This window comes from Euprymna scolopes, chromosome 2, assembly GCF_053919585.1.
Source record: "Euprymna scolopes isolate OS-2025 chromosome 2, ASM5391958v1, whole genome shotgun sequence".
Taxonomy (NCBI): domain Eukaryota; kingdom Metazoa; phylum Mollusca; class Cephalopoda; order Sepiida; family Sepiolidae; genus Euprymna; species Euprymna scolopes.
The window spans coordinates 197,526,982-197,546,084 of record NC_136483.1 but is presented as its reverse complement, the minus strand read 5'-3'; the positions used below and the strand labels follow the sequence as shown (position 1 = coordinate 197,546,084).

The 19,103-nt window shown below is 36.4% G+C and overlaps 1 protein-coding gene across 2 annotated transcripts in view; it reads right to left on the bottom strand.

Moving 5' to 3' along the window:
* LOC145301394 (zinc carboxypeptidase-like) overlaps positions 1-19,103 on the bottom strand; it is a 64,353-nt gene that overhangs the window by 21,423 nt on the left and 23,827 nt on the right. For both annotated transcript variants that reach the window (XM_080144571.1, XM_080144573.1), the window contains exons 7-9: positions 15,008-15,106; positions 13,666-13,776; positions 365-455 (exon numbers count right to left, since the gene is read on the bottom strand). In XM_080144571.1, coding sequence (XP_080000697.1) covers positions 365-455; positions 13,666-13,776; positions 15,008-15,106 — 301 coding nt within the window. The remainder of the gene's footprint in view (positions 1-364; positions 456-13,665; positions 13,777-15,007; positions 15,107-19,103) is intronic.

The window sequence follows — 19,103 nt, the reverse complement described above, 5'->3', positions numbered from 1 at the left end:
TATTGGAGTATTTTTCTTTTTAATCGAGCACTTCGCTGGAATTCTTTCCCCCAAATAGTGAACATATATATATATATATATTATTGATTACAACTTGGATATTGATTATTGATTTGTAAATCGCCACTTGTTCTCGTCTTCTCTTACCAACACCGACTATATTTCATTCCTCGCATTGTGACAGCCTTCTAAATCTCTGCTACATACCTATCCCACACAACGCTTCAAGCAAACTACATATCAATCACACACACACACACACACACACACACGCACACACACACACACACACACACACACACACATATATATATATATATATATATATATATATATATATATATGCGATCTTCTCAATACTTACGACCACTCCAATTAGCATCGTAGTTCCGGTTAAGGTCAGTGCCTGTGCAACGTTTTGTTACTGGCTTCCGATTCTTTCTCCACATCCGGTCCTTTCAGGAATAAGAAATCCATATATAGTACCAAGAATATCCATCAACAGAAAAGGGAACACCACAACTTGGGCCGCTTAATTATCTTGAAGTGATCTTCAATTTCTCATGTTATAGAGATAACTAATCGCAGACAATTATATTAATATTAAAAAAAAACTAAACTAATGTTTAATGCTAAACGTTACTATTGATAAACAATCTTTTAAAGGCAATACGGTTGGGATATTAGTACACAAACAGCTTATTTTGGATTATTATTTCTTTTTTATGGTAGTCACCACATATCAAGGCCTGGAGGCCACTCGAGGATAAGAGTTATTGTGTGTACAGTAATCAATGAGATAATATTGTAGTAATTGTCAGTAATGGAGATTTGATGAAATGGATTACTTAAGGGGGCGGTTTATCAGGAATTTGTTTATGTTGGAATTGAAGACATCCAAGTTGTAGTCAGGTGGGAAACAGGCACACGGAAGATAGTTCCACAGGCGCGCACTTCTAAGAAAGAAGCTTGGTTTGTGGAATCTACGTTTTGATTTATGCACAGATAAAGAGTGAGGAAACTTATTGACAGTGGTTTCAGCTAGACGAGTGCTTTTCGTGAATAATTGGCGAAGGGGGACCAGAGATTGGAGCTCAGAAAGGCACTTGCTATGGAAATAACGATAAAACAAAGACAGACTCGCAACGTCTCTTCTGTGGGGGAGAGGTTGCAGGGAAGAGAAAAGAGCATCCCTCACTAAGCTACGAAGTCTATTTTGTACTCTGTCAAGGTAGGATAAGCTGTTTTTAGCAGCTACTGCCCAGATGTTGCAGCAGTACTCCATCCTTGTATGCACTTGGCTTTTATATAGATAGAAAATTGCATCAGTAGTGAGATATCTACTGGAGCGGTAGAAGGACGCTACCATTTTTCCAGCGACCTTAGCAATAGATTTGATGTACGTGTTCCATTTCAGATCAGGAGTAAAGGTCAAGCCCAGAAACTTGTCAAAACATGGAGTCTCCCCAAGACCAGCACCATACATTTCAATTGATGCCAGTTGGGTATCAGTGCGTTGATGATTAAAAGAGAGAAACTTGGTTTTAGATGCATTAAAAGTAACCAGCCACCTCTTCCCCCATTGTACCGCGCGCTCAAGATCAGAGGAGAGAGAATCAGAGAACTTTGTCATTTGCAGTCTTTGATGTGTTGCCGTAGATGGTCGTGCCATCAGCATAGATGTCAACAAATGATTTATGTATGTGTTTTGGGAGATCATTGATGTAGATCAGGAAAAGAGTTGGGCCCAGGATTGACCCCCGAGGGACCCCAACATTAATACTATGGGCTTCTAATTTCTGCCCATTAAACACTACCCTTATGAGTCTATCAGAGAGAAATGATTTAATAATTGAGAAAACATTTCCAGTTATACCGTAGCTGGAAATCTTGTGAAGTAGGCATTTATGTCATAACTTATCGAAGGCCCTTGATATGTCAAGAGCAATTGCCCCAGACAGGAAGCCTTTGCGGAGAAATTCACTGATCCTGTGAGGTATAAGCGTTAGCACATCTGCTGTAGATCTAGCAGAACGGAAATCATATTGCATGTCACTAAGAAGGTTATTTCTGCTGAGGTGATTGACTACTTCTTTATTTAATATGGATTCCAGCAACTAACTCATGACGCACAGGAGACTTATTGGTCTGTACTGAGAGGGAAATGACCTATCCCCTAAATTCTTAAATACAGGGCATACTGATGAGGTTTTCCAGGATGTTGGGAAGCACTTCTCCTTAAGACAAAGCTTAAACATTTTTGTAAGTATGGGGGCAAGTTCTGGTTGAAGCTTTTTCGACACTATAATTGGAATGCCGTCAGGGTCAGTTGCTTTACTGGAATCAAGGTTCTTGATTAGCTTGGCGACATCATGTACAGATATGTTTATGTTGCATAGCGTGTTGTCTGTTATAGGAGGAAATACGGAGAGTTGATGGCCTTGATCGCATAGGGTAGAATTAGCTGCAAAGTTGTTGGCAAATAGTTTGGCTTTGTCTGACGAGATGACCTCAGACCCATTGATGATGATTGGGATAGAACGCACGCTTCTGTTCAGGATCCTATTTGTTATTTGCCAAAACTGGTGGGATCCAAGCCGCTGCTCATCTACTTTGGATTTAACGAACTGAGCATATAGCTCTCTTGCATTTTTCGTTACTCTTTTACAGTGGTTGCTGGCAGTCCTGAAAGCAGCTTTAGTGTCAGTGCATCTATTACGTTGGTAGCTATGGAAAAAGTGATTTCTGTGCGCGATGGCAGCAGCACATTCTGGGGAGAACCATGGCTGGCTGTTAGGTTTTTGTTGGAATGTTTTGGATGGTATGAATCGGTCTATACCTACAATTAACCATTCGGTCAGGTCTGATACTATAGAGGACACATCCTTTTTAAATATGTAATGCAGAGGTAGATCACAAATAAATGTATGGAAGGTATCCCAATCAGCTATAGAGTATCGATATAGTGGACGGTGAAGAGGTACGTCTGAAGACTTATTACATTTCATTTTTATCTTAACTGATACAACCGAGTAATCGGAAGATCCCAGAGGAGATAGAACGGAACATAAACATAGCTCAGGGGAAGTTGTGAGAAAAAGGTCTAGAAGGCATGCATACTGACTGGTAGTATCAGTGAGTAGAGTGAGGTCATAAGCAATGAAGAAATCGTGACAGAACCTCCCCTCATCATCTGTTTAGTTTAAGTTGGTCAGTCATTCTAAATTGTGGACATTGAAGTCACTATAGATGTGAATGTTAGCCGAAGGATGAGAAGACAGGATGTGGTCAATTTTCTCAGATATACTCTTAAAGATATTAACTCCGCTATTGTGTGGGCGATAGAGGCAAATATAAATGCAGTGGTGTAAGCAAGTGCAACCCGGAAGCACATATAAGGTAAATTAGGGTCTTCTCTCGAGATATCCTGACCACACGGAAATCCATCTTTAATGTAGGCTCATATTCAATGCCCATGGCGATTTTGGGGTCAGATTTAAATGTTGTTAGGGTATCCTTTAATTATGAAATCATCTAGGGAAGTGGTCGGCCCAATGCCAGTTTCGCTTAGGAACAATATGTCCGCTTTCGTCTCCTGCAATTGGGTTTCAACCTCTGAAAGGTTGGAACGTAGACCCCTGATGTTGGAGAAGGAGACATAGTAGTCGAGGTCTACGTTGGAGGATGGCGTTCTATGTTTATTCGTGTACTTTTTCTGGAGATATTTCATGATGAAGTTTTGAGATTTGTGGAACAGGTCGACAGACTTGGTTAGAGCAGGATAGAAAGGGGACAGTAACAGAGAAAAAAGACAGAACATTTTTCTTGTAGCACATGATAAGGTAAAGCCGTTACAATTACCCACTAGTATGGCATCGAGAGGCCCCACCAGAAACTACTGCATGATCCAGAATCCATTCACCAAATGGTAATACAGCAGCCCCAGTACTTTGCACCTGTTGATAGGACAGCCTCCTTAGTGGTTAATTCAAGGTTCAGGTCCCTGACTATAAGGCAGATAACGTCAGCCCAAATGAAACGCTTACCTCCAGCACCCTTACTAGTGACATGACCACAAGGATAGACATAGAAACAGAACATTTCCAACATCTCAGGCTACTGTTCACGCAAGTACTGCTGACCTTGAAAGCAGCTTTTTTTTCACCCTTTATCAGAAAAATCACTCATTGGAAATGAGAACTGAAGGACAAATACGGAGAAGCGAGAGCTACTGGAGCTGCCGATAACACATTCACAGTGCATTATCTACTCTCTATTAAAAAAAAGAAAATGTAAAAAATGAAAGGTTAGTTAAAAAAATATACCTACTCATTTACGAATTACATGCGTTCAAATATTTAATATATGATATAAGCATTTCAATTTACCGTAATTATTATTCGAGAACAAATTACTATACTTCGCCAATAAATAAAGTGTCTGCATCTTTATTGCTGTATTCCAAATTACGCTACCTTTGAATGCTCATATATAACAGATATTAATCGAAGCATCAATTAATATGTCTCAAATCAGTAGGCAAATCAAAATTACTTTTTATTATTTTTTAACTCTATTTCCTTTAAAATAATTTAGTCGCCAAAGTAACTTTTACCTATTTTGTTCAATTGATATATTTTTGTGCAATGAGAGAGAAAGATTGGCTTTCGATAGTGACATTACGGTAAATATATTGTACAAACAAAGACTAAGTAATATAGTCGGATTGTCTTTTGAAACATATCTTCTAAATCATTCTTCACATAACAATTCCTTGGTTAGTCGATCAATAAAGAAAACTAATCGTCCTTTTTGCGTCGTTGTTAAGGACTTCTCGATCGCTGGAAACGTGGTGACGAATAAATATGTCGTCCTAGCAAACATCTGACAACTAAAGATGAACGCTAACATTGTAACAAATGCAACGTATGATCCTTCTACCACTCCAGAAGATATCTCACTACTGATGCAATTCTCTATCTATATAAAAACCAAGTACGTCTAAGGATGGAGTACTGCTGCCACATCTGGGTTGGAGCTGCTAAAAAGAGCCTATCCTACCTTGACAGAGTACAAAATAGACTTCGTAGCTTAGTGGGGGATGCCCTTTTCTCTTCCCTGCAACCTCTCTCCCACAGAAGGGGCGTTGCAAGCCTGTCTTTGATTTATCGTTATTTCTATGGCAAGTGTTCGTCCGAGCTCCAATCTCTGGTCCCCCCTCGCCAATCTCTCACAAAAAGCACCCGTCTAGCTGAAACGACTGGCAGTAATATTCCCCACTCTTTATCTGTGCCTAAATCAAAACGTAGATTTCATGAGCAAAGCTTCTTTCTTAGAAGTGCACGCCTGTGGAACTCTCTGCCGCTTGCCTGTTTCCCACCTGACTACAACTTGGATATCTTCAAGTCCAACATAAACAAACTCCTGACAAACCACCCCCTTAAGTAAGACACTACATCAAATCTCCAATACTAACGATTACTACGATACTATCCCATTGATTACTGTACACACAATAACCCTTATCCCCGAGTGGCTTCCGGACCTTGATAAGTGGTAACCTCCATGTAAAAAAAAGTCATTTACATTTTTGCATAAAACTATTAATGGCGGCAACATATTTGGAAGACAAACAAAACATAGTCAACATATTGGTAATCGGTAATCTAATACCCGGATCAATATAAAGAACAAATTTTAACAATAAATTTGCCCTCTAAATGGAAGAGTTGAACAAATTCTCGCGAAACTTATCTTTTAATCACACTTCCCTAAAATATTTTTTTTTTACTTTTGTGAATAATCTGCGATTTTCGTATTATTTGTTTCGGTTTTTATCACTGTGCTCTTATTCAATTGATCCCTTATTCCGTTAGTATCTTATTCAATTGATCCCTTATTCCGTGACTCCATAGGACTTATTCTGTTTGTATAATTTTTCTTGATCTGTTTATTCCATTAGCCTCATTAGTTTTTTTTTATTCTATTTATATGTTATTTTGTTGATCTGTTATTCCATTATTCCAATAGTCTGTTATTAAATTAACCTGCTAGTCTTTTGATACGTGTTTTTTATTGATCTGTGATTCGATTAATCCCTTATTTCGTTATTTTACAAATCAGTACATGTCGCCTAAGAAATTGCATAGTTCAGCCGGTGAACGACATATACTGGTCGAAATGACGACGTGGATTTCAGTTCAAGCATCACAATTTAAAATTTGAGTGGAAAATTTCTTGTACTCAAGCGGGTTTCTGTTAACAAAATCAGTTGGAATATTAACCATTTCATCTAAACGTTATAGTTTAAGCTGACATCGAGAAACAATAACTAGGAATTTGGTAACCTTGGGATTGGCAGAGAACATTTTCTATCAAAGCCTCTTTTCTGTCTCAATGTATCATACGTTTGTAGTTGTAGAAATTGTTGACTAAAAGGTCAGATCTCCGAAAATAGACCTAATACCTCTATTTCTCATTAGAATCTGACCACGAGGTTTAGGATTGAGGATAGGGTTAGAAAAAAACAAGATATGAATTTTTTTCGTCACGCATAACGTGACACATTTGTTTTTTACGTATCTAACTGTTATAATTTACACAAAGTCGTTTTGATCATGCATTTTAATGTTGTTGAAATCTTCAGTTTGATTTTTTAAAAGTTTAAACAGCTATGCAATGACAAAGATCTAAGGTGTTTCTACACTCTTGAAGTGCTACTAATTTATTTTTGCTTATAAATGAGCAAAATTCATGTACGCTTTGACTTAATGTTCGATTTAAGATGGCGGATAATTCAGCTTTTACGATATCCTGTGACATCGGAAAATGTTGTATCATGGAATACAATAAAGATATACATGAAAAAGTGTTTTTAATGTTGCGACTCTTGTTTGTTCCCCACTTTTTGTTCTATTTTCTTATCATTTTGTTTTGGGGCAGGGTATCCTACTGGATGCCAGACATTCGCTCGCTATTTCATATATTTCAACCGAGAGACTTTTTTAAGATTTTAATCGCCCCTTTAAGTGCAATTGTTTGTATCTCTCTTGCACCTAATTCACCGGGTATATTTTCAAGGTAGTTTTTTTTTAATTCTTTTCCAGTTGTTCCTATAATTACTGGAATGAAGATCTTCCTAAAATTCCTGTTTCTTTTCATGTTATACAGAAGACTTAGGTATTTCGGTATTTTTTCTCTCTAATCTCTGTTTGACTTTACTAAGATTGCTTTTTTCCCCTTCTGTTCCATATCATTATACCAGGTTTAAGAGCGCCTTTTTCAAGAAAGATAACTGTAGTAATTGCATAATCATGGTGGATGGTGGGTGGTTAATTAGGTTGATGCAAGAATAATGTCGTTTATGGACGTTCAACTTACAAAAAAATCATAACTCCTTTCATAATAAACTTTATTAATCAAAATTAGAATCAACACATTTTTACTAACGAGAAACAAATTTATTTATCCCATTAGCATAGAAATCCGGAGTTCTTGAAGAAATGAAGTCATTGAAAGCTGATTCGGCATCATCTCGGCTTTTGAAGTATTTTTCGCGCGTGAAGTTGTCGAGATACTTGAAAAAAGATAATTGGTGGGTGAGAGGTTCATTGAATATGGCGAATGAGGCAAAGTCTCGTAGTCTAATTCGTTCAACTTCTGCAGGGTAACTTAGGCAACACGCGGGCGAACGTTGTCATGGAGAAGAATTTGTCCCTTCATATCGACCAATCTCGGGCACATACGTTGGAGCTTCTGATGCATTTCGTCAATTTCTCGGCAGTACTTCTCCGCCGTAATCGTTTCGCCCAGATTCAAGAAGGTGTAATGGATGAAATCGGCTGCAGACAACCAAACAGTGACCATAACCGTTTTTTGGTGCAATTTCTGCTTTGGGAAGTGTTGTGGAGCGTACCCGGCATCCAATCATTGTGCCGACCATCGCCGGTTGTCGCAGAGGATCCACTTCTCATCACATGTCACAATCCGCTCGAGAAATGGGTCATTTTTGTTGCGCAGGGGAGCGTAGACGACACCTCAAAATGACGATTTTTTTTATTATTGTTCAACTCATTTGCTTTAAATGACGAACGACTGTTGAGTGACCGACCTCGAGTTCAACAGCAACTTCTTGTGTGGTTTAGAGTTAGGGTTAGCTTCAATTAAAGCTTTCAAATGTTTGTAATCAAGCGCAGTCGGCCGGCCGCGACCGTCTTCATCTTCGAGATTTTCGTCACTATTGCGAAATTTCTTGAACCACCATTGTGCCACACGTTCGTTAGTGATTCCTGGGCCAAACAGTCTCTGCCTTTTGTTTTTGTTTGATATGTTTTGTTTGAGCATATTCCATATGAATGCTCCCTGCTCTTCCCTTTCTCATCTAGATAGTTGTCTCTTTATAGTTTAATTTTCCTTCATTGGAACGTAGTCATTTCCTGCCTCGTTTATGGCAACACTTTTAATGATGATGATCGCTCCCTCTGTCATGTATATTCACATTTTGGAAACGAGAGATCAATTGGGCAGCCGGTGTCTTCTTTGTTTTGTTCAGGGAGGTCAATTTTGTTTTTATTTTCTGATTTTTTTTTCTGATTAAGTCCTTTTTCAAAATTTGATTTGTTATAGCCAAACAGTGGCACGTTCGTTTTAGCAAGAAATCATGGCAAGGTTTTCAAGCCTCTTATTTTTTTGGCTGCTAAAAATGATAAAGAGGGGACCAAGACCTCTGTTAGCAAGACTTGATGGCTAACCTTGGTTGTCTTCTGTCATGGATGGAGTGTTACTTCCAGAGTCAGAAAGGTTTACACAATTATTTGCTTCTGGTGTATTAACGGGTTGAGGTGCCTTTTTTAGCATGGATATCGGCTTGTCAGTATTTGTTTTTACTTACGTTTTCATATTTTGTTATATGATTTCTTCGCCATCAACTTTTTTTTTTTAATTTTAAAACTAACATCTATCAATAAAGGGTGTGTTTCCGTTCACAATTTGGGAGACGTACTGGATAGTGTGAGGAAACAGCGCACGCTATTTTCAAAATTTGGTCAGAATTCAAAAATTCACAATCGTCAGTTAGTCAGTTTGGAATTGAATGCGGTATATACAAATATATATATATATATTTATATATATATATATATATATATATATATATATATAAATAAATGCTGTATGTTTATTTATACAAACATTATGAGCTACATATGTGCATACATGTAGTACCTATTTTCAGAAAGACAACGTCATCAGGCTAGAAGAACATTTTCTGGTAAGAAAACTGTAATGGATAAGAAAATGATATCCGTTTGTAAGAACTCTGGCTTTGGGAAGTGTCATGGAGTTTCGTCGGCGTCAAGCCACTGAGCCGAACGTCGTCGCTAGTTGTCGCAAAGCACCCACTTTTTATCGCAAGTCATCCTGTCGAGAAACGGGTCGTTATGGTTAAGTAAAAAAGGGAAGGCGGCACTTCATAACAGGGTTTATTTTGGCTGTCGTTCAATTCGTGAGGCACCCATTTATCAAGTTTTCTGATCTTTCTAATCTTTCTCAAGTAGTTAGAATTCGTCATATATGTTACGTCTAATTCGCAAGTAAATTCTCAAACAGTTGTACGTGGATTGGTTTCGTCTACGGCTCTTAATTGATCGTTATCAACATCCGATGGCCGACCACTACGCTCATCATCTTCCAGATTCTATTCGTCGCCACGAAATTTCTTAAACCACCATTATGCTGTGAATTCAGTAGTGGTTCCTGAGCCAAACGCTTCATTGATATCGCAAGCTGTTTCTGCAGCTTTTTGGGCTAGCTTGAATTTAAATAACAAAATTGTGAAAATTTGTCTTTTCCGTCTTGTATTCAATGTTCTGAAAATAAAGCATATTTGTTTTGAAACGATTGTAATTTTAACGATTAGATAGAAAGGAAAACGACCTCTAAAATTACATATAAAGGTATAACGAGAATTTATTTGAAAATACATCATTTGAAATAAAAAATATTCAACAAGAACTATGTCAACCTAATATATATATATATATATATATATATATATATATATATATATATATATATATATCTTATTTTAGAAAAGAAACAAAATTATTTATTTATGTGAAACAACCTTACGACTCTATCATTGGGTGGACATGTTCTCACCACGGCCTCTAAAGTCAAAATACATAAACCCGTTTGTACGCACATCATCTGCACATATCCTGAATAATAATAATATAATTTGGACCAATCACAGAACTTTCTGAATTTTATTCGAAGCAGTTTTTTGAGGAGCCATCTATAAATACTTAAAAAAACAGATTTTTCTCCAAATAAACCAGTGACGTAATCCATGAACCAGCCGCTCCGGCACCCCTCCATTGGGCTTCGTGCCCGCTGGCATTGCTAACTCATGCATACTCACACTTGCAAAACGCGACACACACACACACACACACACACACACACACACACACACACACACATACATACATACATACATACATACATACATACATACATACACACACACACTTTCATACTGCTTGAATCTCTTGGTGTCGTCTGATTTAAAGCAACTCATCAATTGAAATATTCCCAATCTTTCTCACTGAACTTCTTTTCTAATATGATAAACAAAAAACAAGTTCAACCATGACTGATCACTATCTAACACTTTAAACCCTTATCCTAGAGTGACTTCAGAACCTTAATAATTCGTGACCTCCCAAGTAAAATAAAAATTCATAACTATTTATTAATTCATATCATTATTATTATAACCCAAAAAAGGTTATATGTAAATATTAACCGAGAGTTTGTGTTGACACTTTCGATCACGAAACGTCCCGAAAAGTTCAAGAGCGATTCTGGTCACCCAGAATAACTCTCACAGCACGATAGTTTGACTTGATCGTCTACACGGAGACAGGGTTGACGAGGGTTATTCTGTTTCAATAAGAAAAGTCCGCCAATCCAGGGAGACAGAAACTATGTAACTACAAAGTTCTAATAAAATAGCACTGTAAAAGTATAGATAGTTGAAATCAAATCACTTCAGAGTTCACAGTCGAAGTATGCCGCATCATCTGCGACCGATAGTGCTTAATACTCATAAAATACCACTGCGCAAAACGATTGTATAGGGAGTTGAAACTATATCACTTGAGAGTCCACAGTTCAACAGGTGTCTTTTAATTCTCATACATCGTAAACGTCGCTAAAATAACGTGAATTTCTTCTTTTTTGGTCCCCCGACAAAAAGAGGGTGGGCCTATAAATTCACCCATGTCCGTTCGTCCGTTCGTCTGTTCGCACTTTTCTCAATAACTATGCCTTGGAAGTTTTGAAAAATTTGCACAAACATTTAACATGATATAAGTAAAAAGGTAACAACAGATTTCCCGTGGAAAACTCCGGTTTCCCGCATCCCTAGGGGTGCCTTTCGGATCAAATGGCTAAAATTTACACTTTTGTGCTTTTAAAAAAAAAATGATGCTTTGGATTTTTATAAAACTTTCTGAAAAGTTGTAACTGATTTCTATATAATTTTGTTTGTCTATACTTCGCGATAACTCTTGGGTGTGCCCTAGGGGTTCTATTAGGGCTAATAAAAACACTCCATTTTGGGATTATTTTACCATAGTTGTCAAAAGTTTTCTCTATATGTCTATTTAGCAGTTTAGCATGGTGCTGAACGCAAATTTAAATATGTGAAAGCCTTGGTGACTTTGGGGGCTAAATGGGGGGGGGGAAGATAGACTTAGTCATTTGTATTTTTGCATGGTGCAGAACTCAAATTTACATCAAACTGCACCGTTTGTTCATTTTCACCAGGATTTGACATCCTGTGGGAACTTTTGGGGCAAAATGGTGAACTTTGTCATTTTTTTTTTCATGCCTCATTAACTGTGCTTGATTCACTTGTTTTTCTATGTTATCACGAACAGTTGAAAGAGGTGGATGTAGGGATGTTAGTGCAGTAATCGTATCAGCAGTAAGGATTTTTTTCGCCGCATACAAAATTATTCTTCGTTTTTTTTTTAATGCAAAATACAATATGTAACAAAAATGTTATTCAGCTTGCGAGCGGAAGATATTAACAGCACAATGGAGAACGCCTATTTTAGGGGAGCTGAGGACTTCTACATTAATGAACCGTGTGCCTAACTTGTCTGTCCTTGTGAGGTGCAGATATATTTAGAAGGGGCTTTATGAGTTTGGGAATGTTAGAGCATGTCGGCTGGGTTTGACTGACAGTCGTTTACAAACAAAGTCAAAACGATTTGAGATCCTAGAAAACGAAAGGTCACACCCGGAGAACTCATCATCGAGGCATACGACAACAAAACAATGTTCAAACTATATCAATATATCTTTCTCTCTTTTTATGTCTCTCTCTCTCTCTCTCTCTCTCTCTATTTCTCCCCCCCCTTCTCTCTTTTTCAATGAAGAAAGAGAAGATTAAATATAATTCTATTGTTTTTTTTTTAAACAGTTGAAGCTTGGATTCTGGGGTTGGCGGACGCGATATAGTAGTTTTAGCTACATGCGTCTGGTTTCAACTGGTTTTTATAAAAATATGCTCTGCCAGTGTTAAATGTAAAATAAATGATATAATTTTTTATAAAAATGCATTTGTTCGCTGTTTCTATCAAAGCGTTAAATTTCACTATGCGGTCCTTGTTGACGACGGAAATGCTACCTGTGACGACGCAATGAAGACTAGAGAAGCAACCTATGCCAGTCGGTTATAGCCGACAACATATCGACCCGTTGTGTTGCTGTTTCCATGTGCCTATCGTTTGATATCGTTTATTCTCCTGTGGAGCTGATTGCGTTTCCAGGACGTTCCTCAACCAAGTAATTCTCCCCGGGAAACGATTCGGTAATAGAATCTCGAAGTCGGCGTAATTTAGACGCAGCTAGAGGCGTTTTGGGAACTGGCCTTAACTGCAGTCAACTCACTAAAAACCGCTCTTGCATAAACTCATATATTAGGTAGATAGGTAAGGAGAGAAGGTTCCCTATCCTAACCATATATATATATATATTACTATAATATAAATATCTATAAAAATGAGAATGTGATTGTGAGGATAACTCTTAACCTATATACTCAACGAATTTTGGATTTACAGACTTGAAATTTGGTATATACGCGACTGTGCATGCGCGAATCGTTCACATGATAGCTTCCTTGTGTTAACTATAAGTATGTTTAAAAACAAATTTTAAAGATCGTGACAAGTTAGTCTAATGGTTATGGTACTTGATTCCATGTCTTTGGGTGTTGGTTTCGACCACAGCTCGAGCATTTTTTTTTACTTACCAGAAGTTAACTGTTTAGAAAATATATATATATATATATATATATATATATATATATATATCATATTTTTTAGTTCATGTTATTAGTATGTAACATAAAACGAACACAATTAAAACCTTAGTTACTTGTTTTACATTGGAATTGTGATTCTATTTGCAGGGAGAATTCTTCTAATACTGCACAGATTGGGCCACATTGACTTTGCGACTGGTGTAAGAATCGAGTCAAAACTTTGAACCAGCACAATGAGCGGACGATTATAACCTCTGCAGTGAACGCCTGCAGATGTGCGTTAACAATAATAAGTAGAAACAAAGAAGAAAAGGGAATTTCCTTACGGTTTCTTGTGTGTAATTGTATCCATCGGGGTTGACAACGGGGACAAAGATCCATTCATAAAGTTGCAACATGTTAGTAACACCTGAATCTCTCCTGAACTTGGTCGCCATCTGTAATAGAATAAACTCGACTGCTTTCAGGAACTGACAAACAATGGCAAGAAGAGGTGCGTGACTGGCCTAATAAATACCCTTATGCCATATAGAATCGGCGATGCTGACTTCAAATCCCATCGAATCATTGGGATTATTTAAGTACTAAGACGGTTTTGAGGAGATATGAAACCAAAATATGGCAATAGAAGAAAGTAATTTATGTCAAATTAATTGTAAACAATGAACGTTTCACAATAGCTGTTTTGTTTCAATATTAACCACCCTCAAACTAACTTGTTTTGCGTAAAACCGACAGACTAGATCAAACCAAACAAAACGAAACCAAACCAAACCGAACCAAACCGACTGACCAGACCGACTCGATAAACCAAACCAAATCAAACCTACAGAGCAAACCAAACTAAACTCACGGATAAACCGAACAAAAACAATAAACCAAACCGACAAACTAAACCAAAAGAATCCGACAAACCAAACCAAACCGACAGATCAAACAAAACCAGTAACATAATGTATTGATATCTAAATCTATTTGATATATTTTTGCTTTCGAAAAGATAAAAAGATGAAGAATTATTTTTCAGTTTAATTTTATCTGATTTGTTTTGATGGAAAAACTTCTGAATTGTGTCCACATTTTCATTCTTCTTAGCTTACGATTAATGGATGGACACAGACAAACTTAACATCCACAGCATCAAAAAATCTGACGCTTCGAACTAATATTTTCGACTACAGTTGCGTCATAGATATTTCGCATGACTATTTTCAGGTTCTTTTATTTTTGTTTAAAATTTAACATTATTGAGACTGCACCATTGTTTATTCAATCTACTTGAACTGATTTCTCTCCTCTCTCTCCTAATAGACATTGCTACATTTATGTCTATGGAAGATACTCAAGTGAGCTACAGTCTTTACTTTCTACTTGTAAGACATTTACAACAAGAACTCGACTTGCTACCACAACGAAAAAAATCTTTCCTCTCTCATGCTATGTGCCTCAAGTTTCTATTTTACTTATAGCTGGAGGGTGAATTACGGATTCATATTTCTTCCATCAATATTAGAGCGTAAATTACCACAATAGTTTTGATTGGATTTGAAACCGGCATAGCTGAACTCATAGGCCGCAGCGGTCTCTATTAGTCCAATCACGTACTTTCCAGATAAAGGAACAGAAGATGAGAAATAATGATAGTTTTGCATTGATAGTTAGGCTTACCCACTTGATGATTTTGAGGCATGAAGCAATACTAATCCATTCACGACTGTGCGTTCCACATTCAACAAATATCTTCTTTTTGCCGGAACCTACGGAGAACTGGAAGTGAGAGAGAAAGGCAAACGAAAAATAAAAAACAAAAATAATACATTAGTAGAATGTCATTCGTTAATTTCATTATATAGACTAGATAAATGTTTGATTAGTTTTGGAGTGAATCCTATATATATATATATATATATATATATGTAGCTTCCTTCAGTCTTAACATACTATGGATACGTACTGTAAGAGTGCCTGCGCATAAATTTTTTGTGGAAAGAGTTGCGCAATCTCCAACCGCACATCTCCTGGGTCGGTATTATTAAATACCAGTGCCAAGTGGAGGTTCATGACGATCGGAACCAATACCGAGATAAGCGGAGAGCAAGAACAGCACATAGGATTCCCAAACGGTCACCCATCTGGTACTAGCCAAGGTCAACGTTGTTTAGCTTCGCCGATATGATCAGAATCGGCGTGTCAACATGATTATGCCTATGGCTAGACGTCACATTTCTTATCTGTTACCTAACAATCTTTCTCCTCTTCTGATGAGAAGCATTAGGCTTCGAAATGCCTAGATATAAAGATCATCTACATCCCTTATCTCTGATGATGTTATTTCCTTATTGAATGGATGATTAAATTTATATGCATTGGTATATATTTTTGTATTGTCGATTTTTTATATTTCTTTTTTTTTTGTATCTAAACTCCATTTTATATGTTGAGCTTTTTATTATCCTGACAAGTCTTTATTTAAAGAATTTTTCTTAATTCTTATGGTTCCCCGTATATATAAGTTTTTACTCACACACACACACACACACACACACACGCATACGTGTGTGCTTTTAAAAGAAACATTTTCGTTTTTTCGAAAGACTTTTTGTATTCCTAACGCATAGGAAATAAATGCAGAAACGAAATATACATTTATATTTATATTTGAATACAAATTTTAAAAGTTTTATTTCAATACATATATATATGTGTGTGTGTATGTGTGTGTGTGTGTGTGTGTGTGTGTGTGTGTGTGTGTGTGTGTGTGTAATAATTCTTCGGAGGGGTACAAAATTTAGATATTGTAATCCTGAAAGTAAAAATTTTATCATTTATGAGTAAAAAGTAAAATGCGTTTTAAAATAAATAAAAATGGGAGAAGAAGAATAAAGAAAAATAAGGGCGAGAGTCAGCTGACCGGTTTCGCCCTCACTTTTTCGAAGCTGTATCGAAGGATTTAACAAGGGGAAATGGAAAATATATACATTCAAAATAAAATCATGTTGCGTTTCGTTATGCGTAGACAAAAGGGGGAAGCGGTTAAACTAACGCAACATTATGATATGTTTATCGAAGATCCTAGAGATTAATCACGCTCAGACCTAAGAGACATCCCCTCTGTTTACGGAGAGAAGGCCTTCTTAACCAAACGTGAACTGTCTCCAAAATCTTTAAATGGAATGTTGAGTGATATATATGTATGTGGAGGGTGGGGGTAATGGCTCATTACTGTTCTTAGATTGTCTCGTCGAAAGAACTGGTATGAGGGTTGTTATGATGTATGAGAAGTGACTGAAATAGTTGGTGTATAGATAAGAACTGTCCTGAAGATGATGACAGCCAATGAAAAAGATGCGGAATATTATCATCTAAGCAGAATAGATCGTAGAGCCTTTGTAAGGTTTGCGAAGAAAGAGCACAAAACCTCGACACGAAAAAACTTAGCAATCACCTGCAAAATATCGCTTCAACAAAAACTTCACAAATTTAGATTTCATAGAAGGGCTATTATTAGAAAATCACTTCTTGAAACGTAAATGTTAAAAAAACTCTTTAGATTGACGTAGAAATGCCAACAATAGGCCCCCCAAAAGTGGAAGAATGTCATTAGCTCCGATGACACATCCTTTACTTCATTCTCAACCTGTAGACATATGGATGTTTGGAGACAGCTAAAGAAGCAACCAAGCCAGACTACTTTCTTCCGACTATGAAACATGGAAGTCTATCGGTAATGATTTGGGGTGCTATATCTTGAAAATTCCGCTAATATTATAGTTTCCCTGTTTCAAAGAATCATTGCCAGCGTTATTTTTAAATTTTGGGTGATAAAGTTGATCAGTTTCCAGGAAGAAGTGCCATCTTCCAGCATGATAATGCCCCTATTTACCCGGCAAAATTGTAACCGAATGTCACAAAGAATATTCAGTTGAAGTAGAACATCTAATCTGGTCACCACAATACCCAGAGCTAAATATTTTTTAAACATTTGTGGTGTATTTTAGATATACAATAAGAAGACGATATTTGTTTCCTTCATTTAAAAAGCTAGAGATGGTTTTAGCCGAAAAATTGTACAAAATTCCTCCAGAAACTATTGAAGCGAATATACCAACTTTATAGGTCGTTACAGTTCTGGATTTTGTAGATGAGAAACAATTATGCTTATTATTTGGATTTTTTGGATTTCTGTTCTCCAATCTTGAGTGTTATTTGCAGAACATTTTAGTTGGTCTAATCTCCGCCTTCCTCCTGCTGTATAAGCTGCCATGTTTGAAAATGGGAAATAGTTAGATCCATGTAAGAAGTTTCGTATTTAAGTTTTAGTTAAACAAATAAAATTAAACAAATAAAACATATTAAACAAACGCTACCATTTCAAGTTTAAATTGATAATAATCAACTCAAAATGGACTTAGTTTCAAATGAAAACTTAATCAACTGGATCAATCAATTTCTAAACGAAACAATCAACATCAAAATGGATTAATCAAATTCAAATTGAGATTTTTTTTTTAAACTAACGAATTTCGCCTATTAATAATATTTCCCCTGAGACTTGAACTAACTTCATCTTGGACATATAGAGATTACTCCCTTTTGTCATTAACTTCGATGATATTAAATTTTAAATAAATTTCTTTGGAACGTTTATATTATTTTGTATCCCTTTGAAACAAAAATAAAAGACTAAATATTAGATATTATATTCATTCTCAATTTGACGTTGATTATTTCTCATTTTGAAGTTGATTATTTTTTTACTTAAAAATGAGTTCATTTTGAAGTTGATTATTATAATTTTGAACTTGAAATGGTATAGTCATTTTCGAGTTATCTGCTTGATGTATTGCTTTAATTTAGCGGGGGTTAATTTTGGAAAATGTGATTTTAATTAATATATATTTTTCTTTTTATCACTTACCAATAGCTAAGATAATACATATATAAAAAGATATTTATATAAAAATTAAAAATTAGCATATTTTAATAGGATGTTAGAATATATGTTTAGGAAAATAAAACGTGTTTTAATAACAAGACTGGATTTATCAAGAGTTGTTAGTTTCGTACATTACGTTTTGAGAACATACGATTGGTTAATGAATCTGATTACATGTTAAACTTTTTGTTATAAATATTTTAGAAATGATATTCCCTTGTGTTTTGGTTGATATTTTTTAATTTGTTTTATTCATATTTTTACCTAATCGTTAGAAATGACCTCCAGACCGTAGTTGACTGGGGCCGCAAATAGATGGTGACATTTAATACTATTAACAATTACAGTAAGCCTCTCCAATTGCCGATATAAATGTCAAATAACACCCTACCTGAGAATTCATCCTTCAACCTCCTCGGTCAAACATCTGCGGGCAATATGAACTGGAACAAATACATTGAGGACATTGCGAAGGCTGCTGCAAAGAAGGTGGTTTCCCTTATCGTTCTTAAGGAGTGCTCACACTTGAAAGTGTCCTGTACCTCTACAAGACCACCATTCGCCCATGTATGAAGAATTTGTTGCCACATTTGGGTTGGCGCATCTGCTACCAGCCTCTCCTTCTTAAATAGGGTTCAGAAAAGAGTTGTCAATCTAATAGGTTCCACTTTGTCAACTAACCTCCAAACCCTGTCCCATAGCCTCAATGTTGCGTCTCTGTGTCTGTTTTACAAATATTTTTATGAAATGCGCTCTGATGAACTCGTTGCATTTATGCTCCTTCGACGTACATATCCCGGACAAACCTGCTTAACAATAAAATCTCAC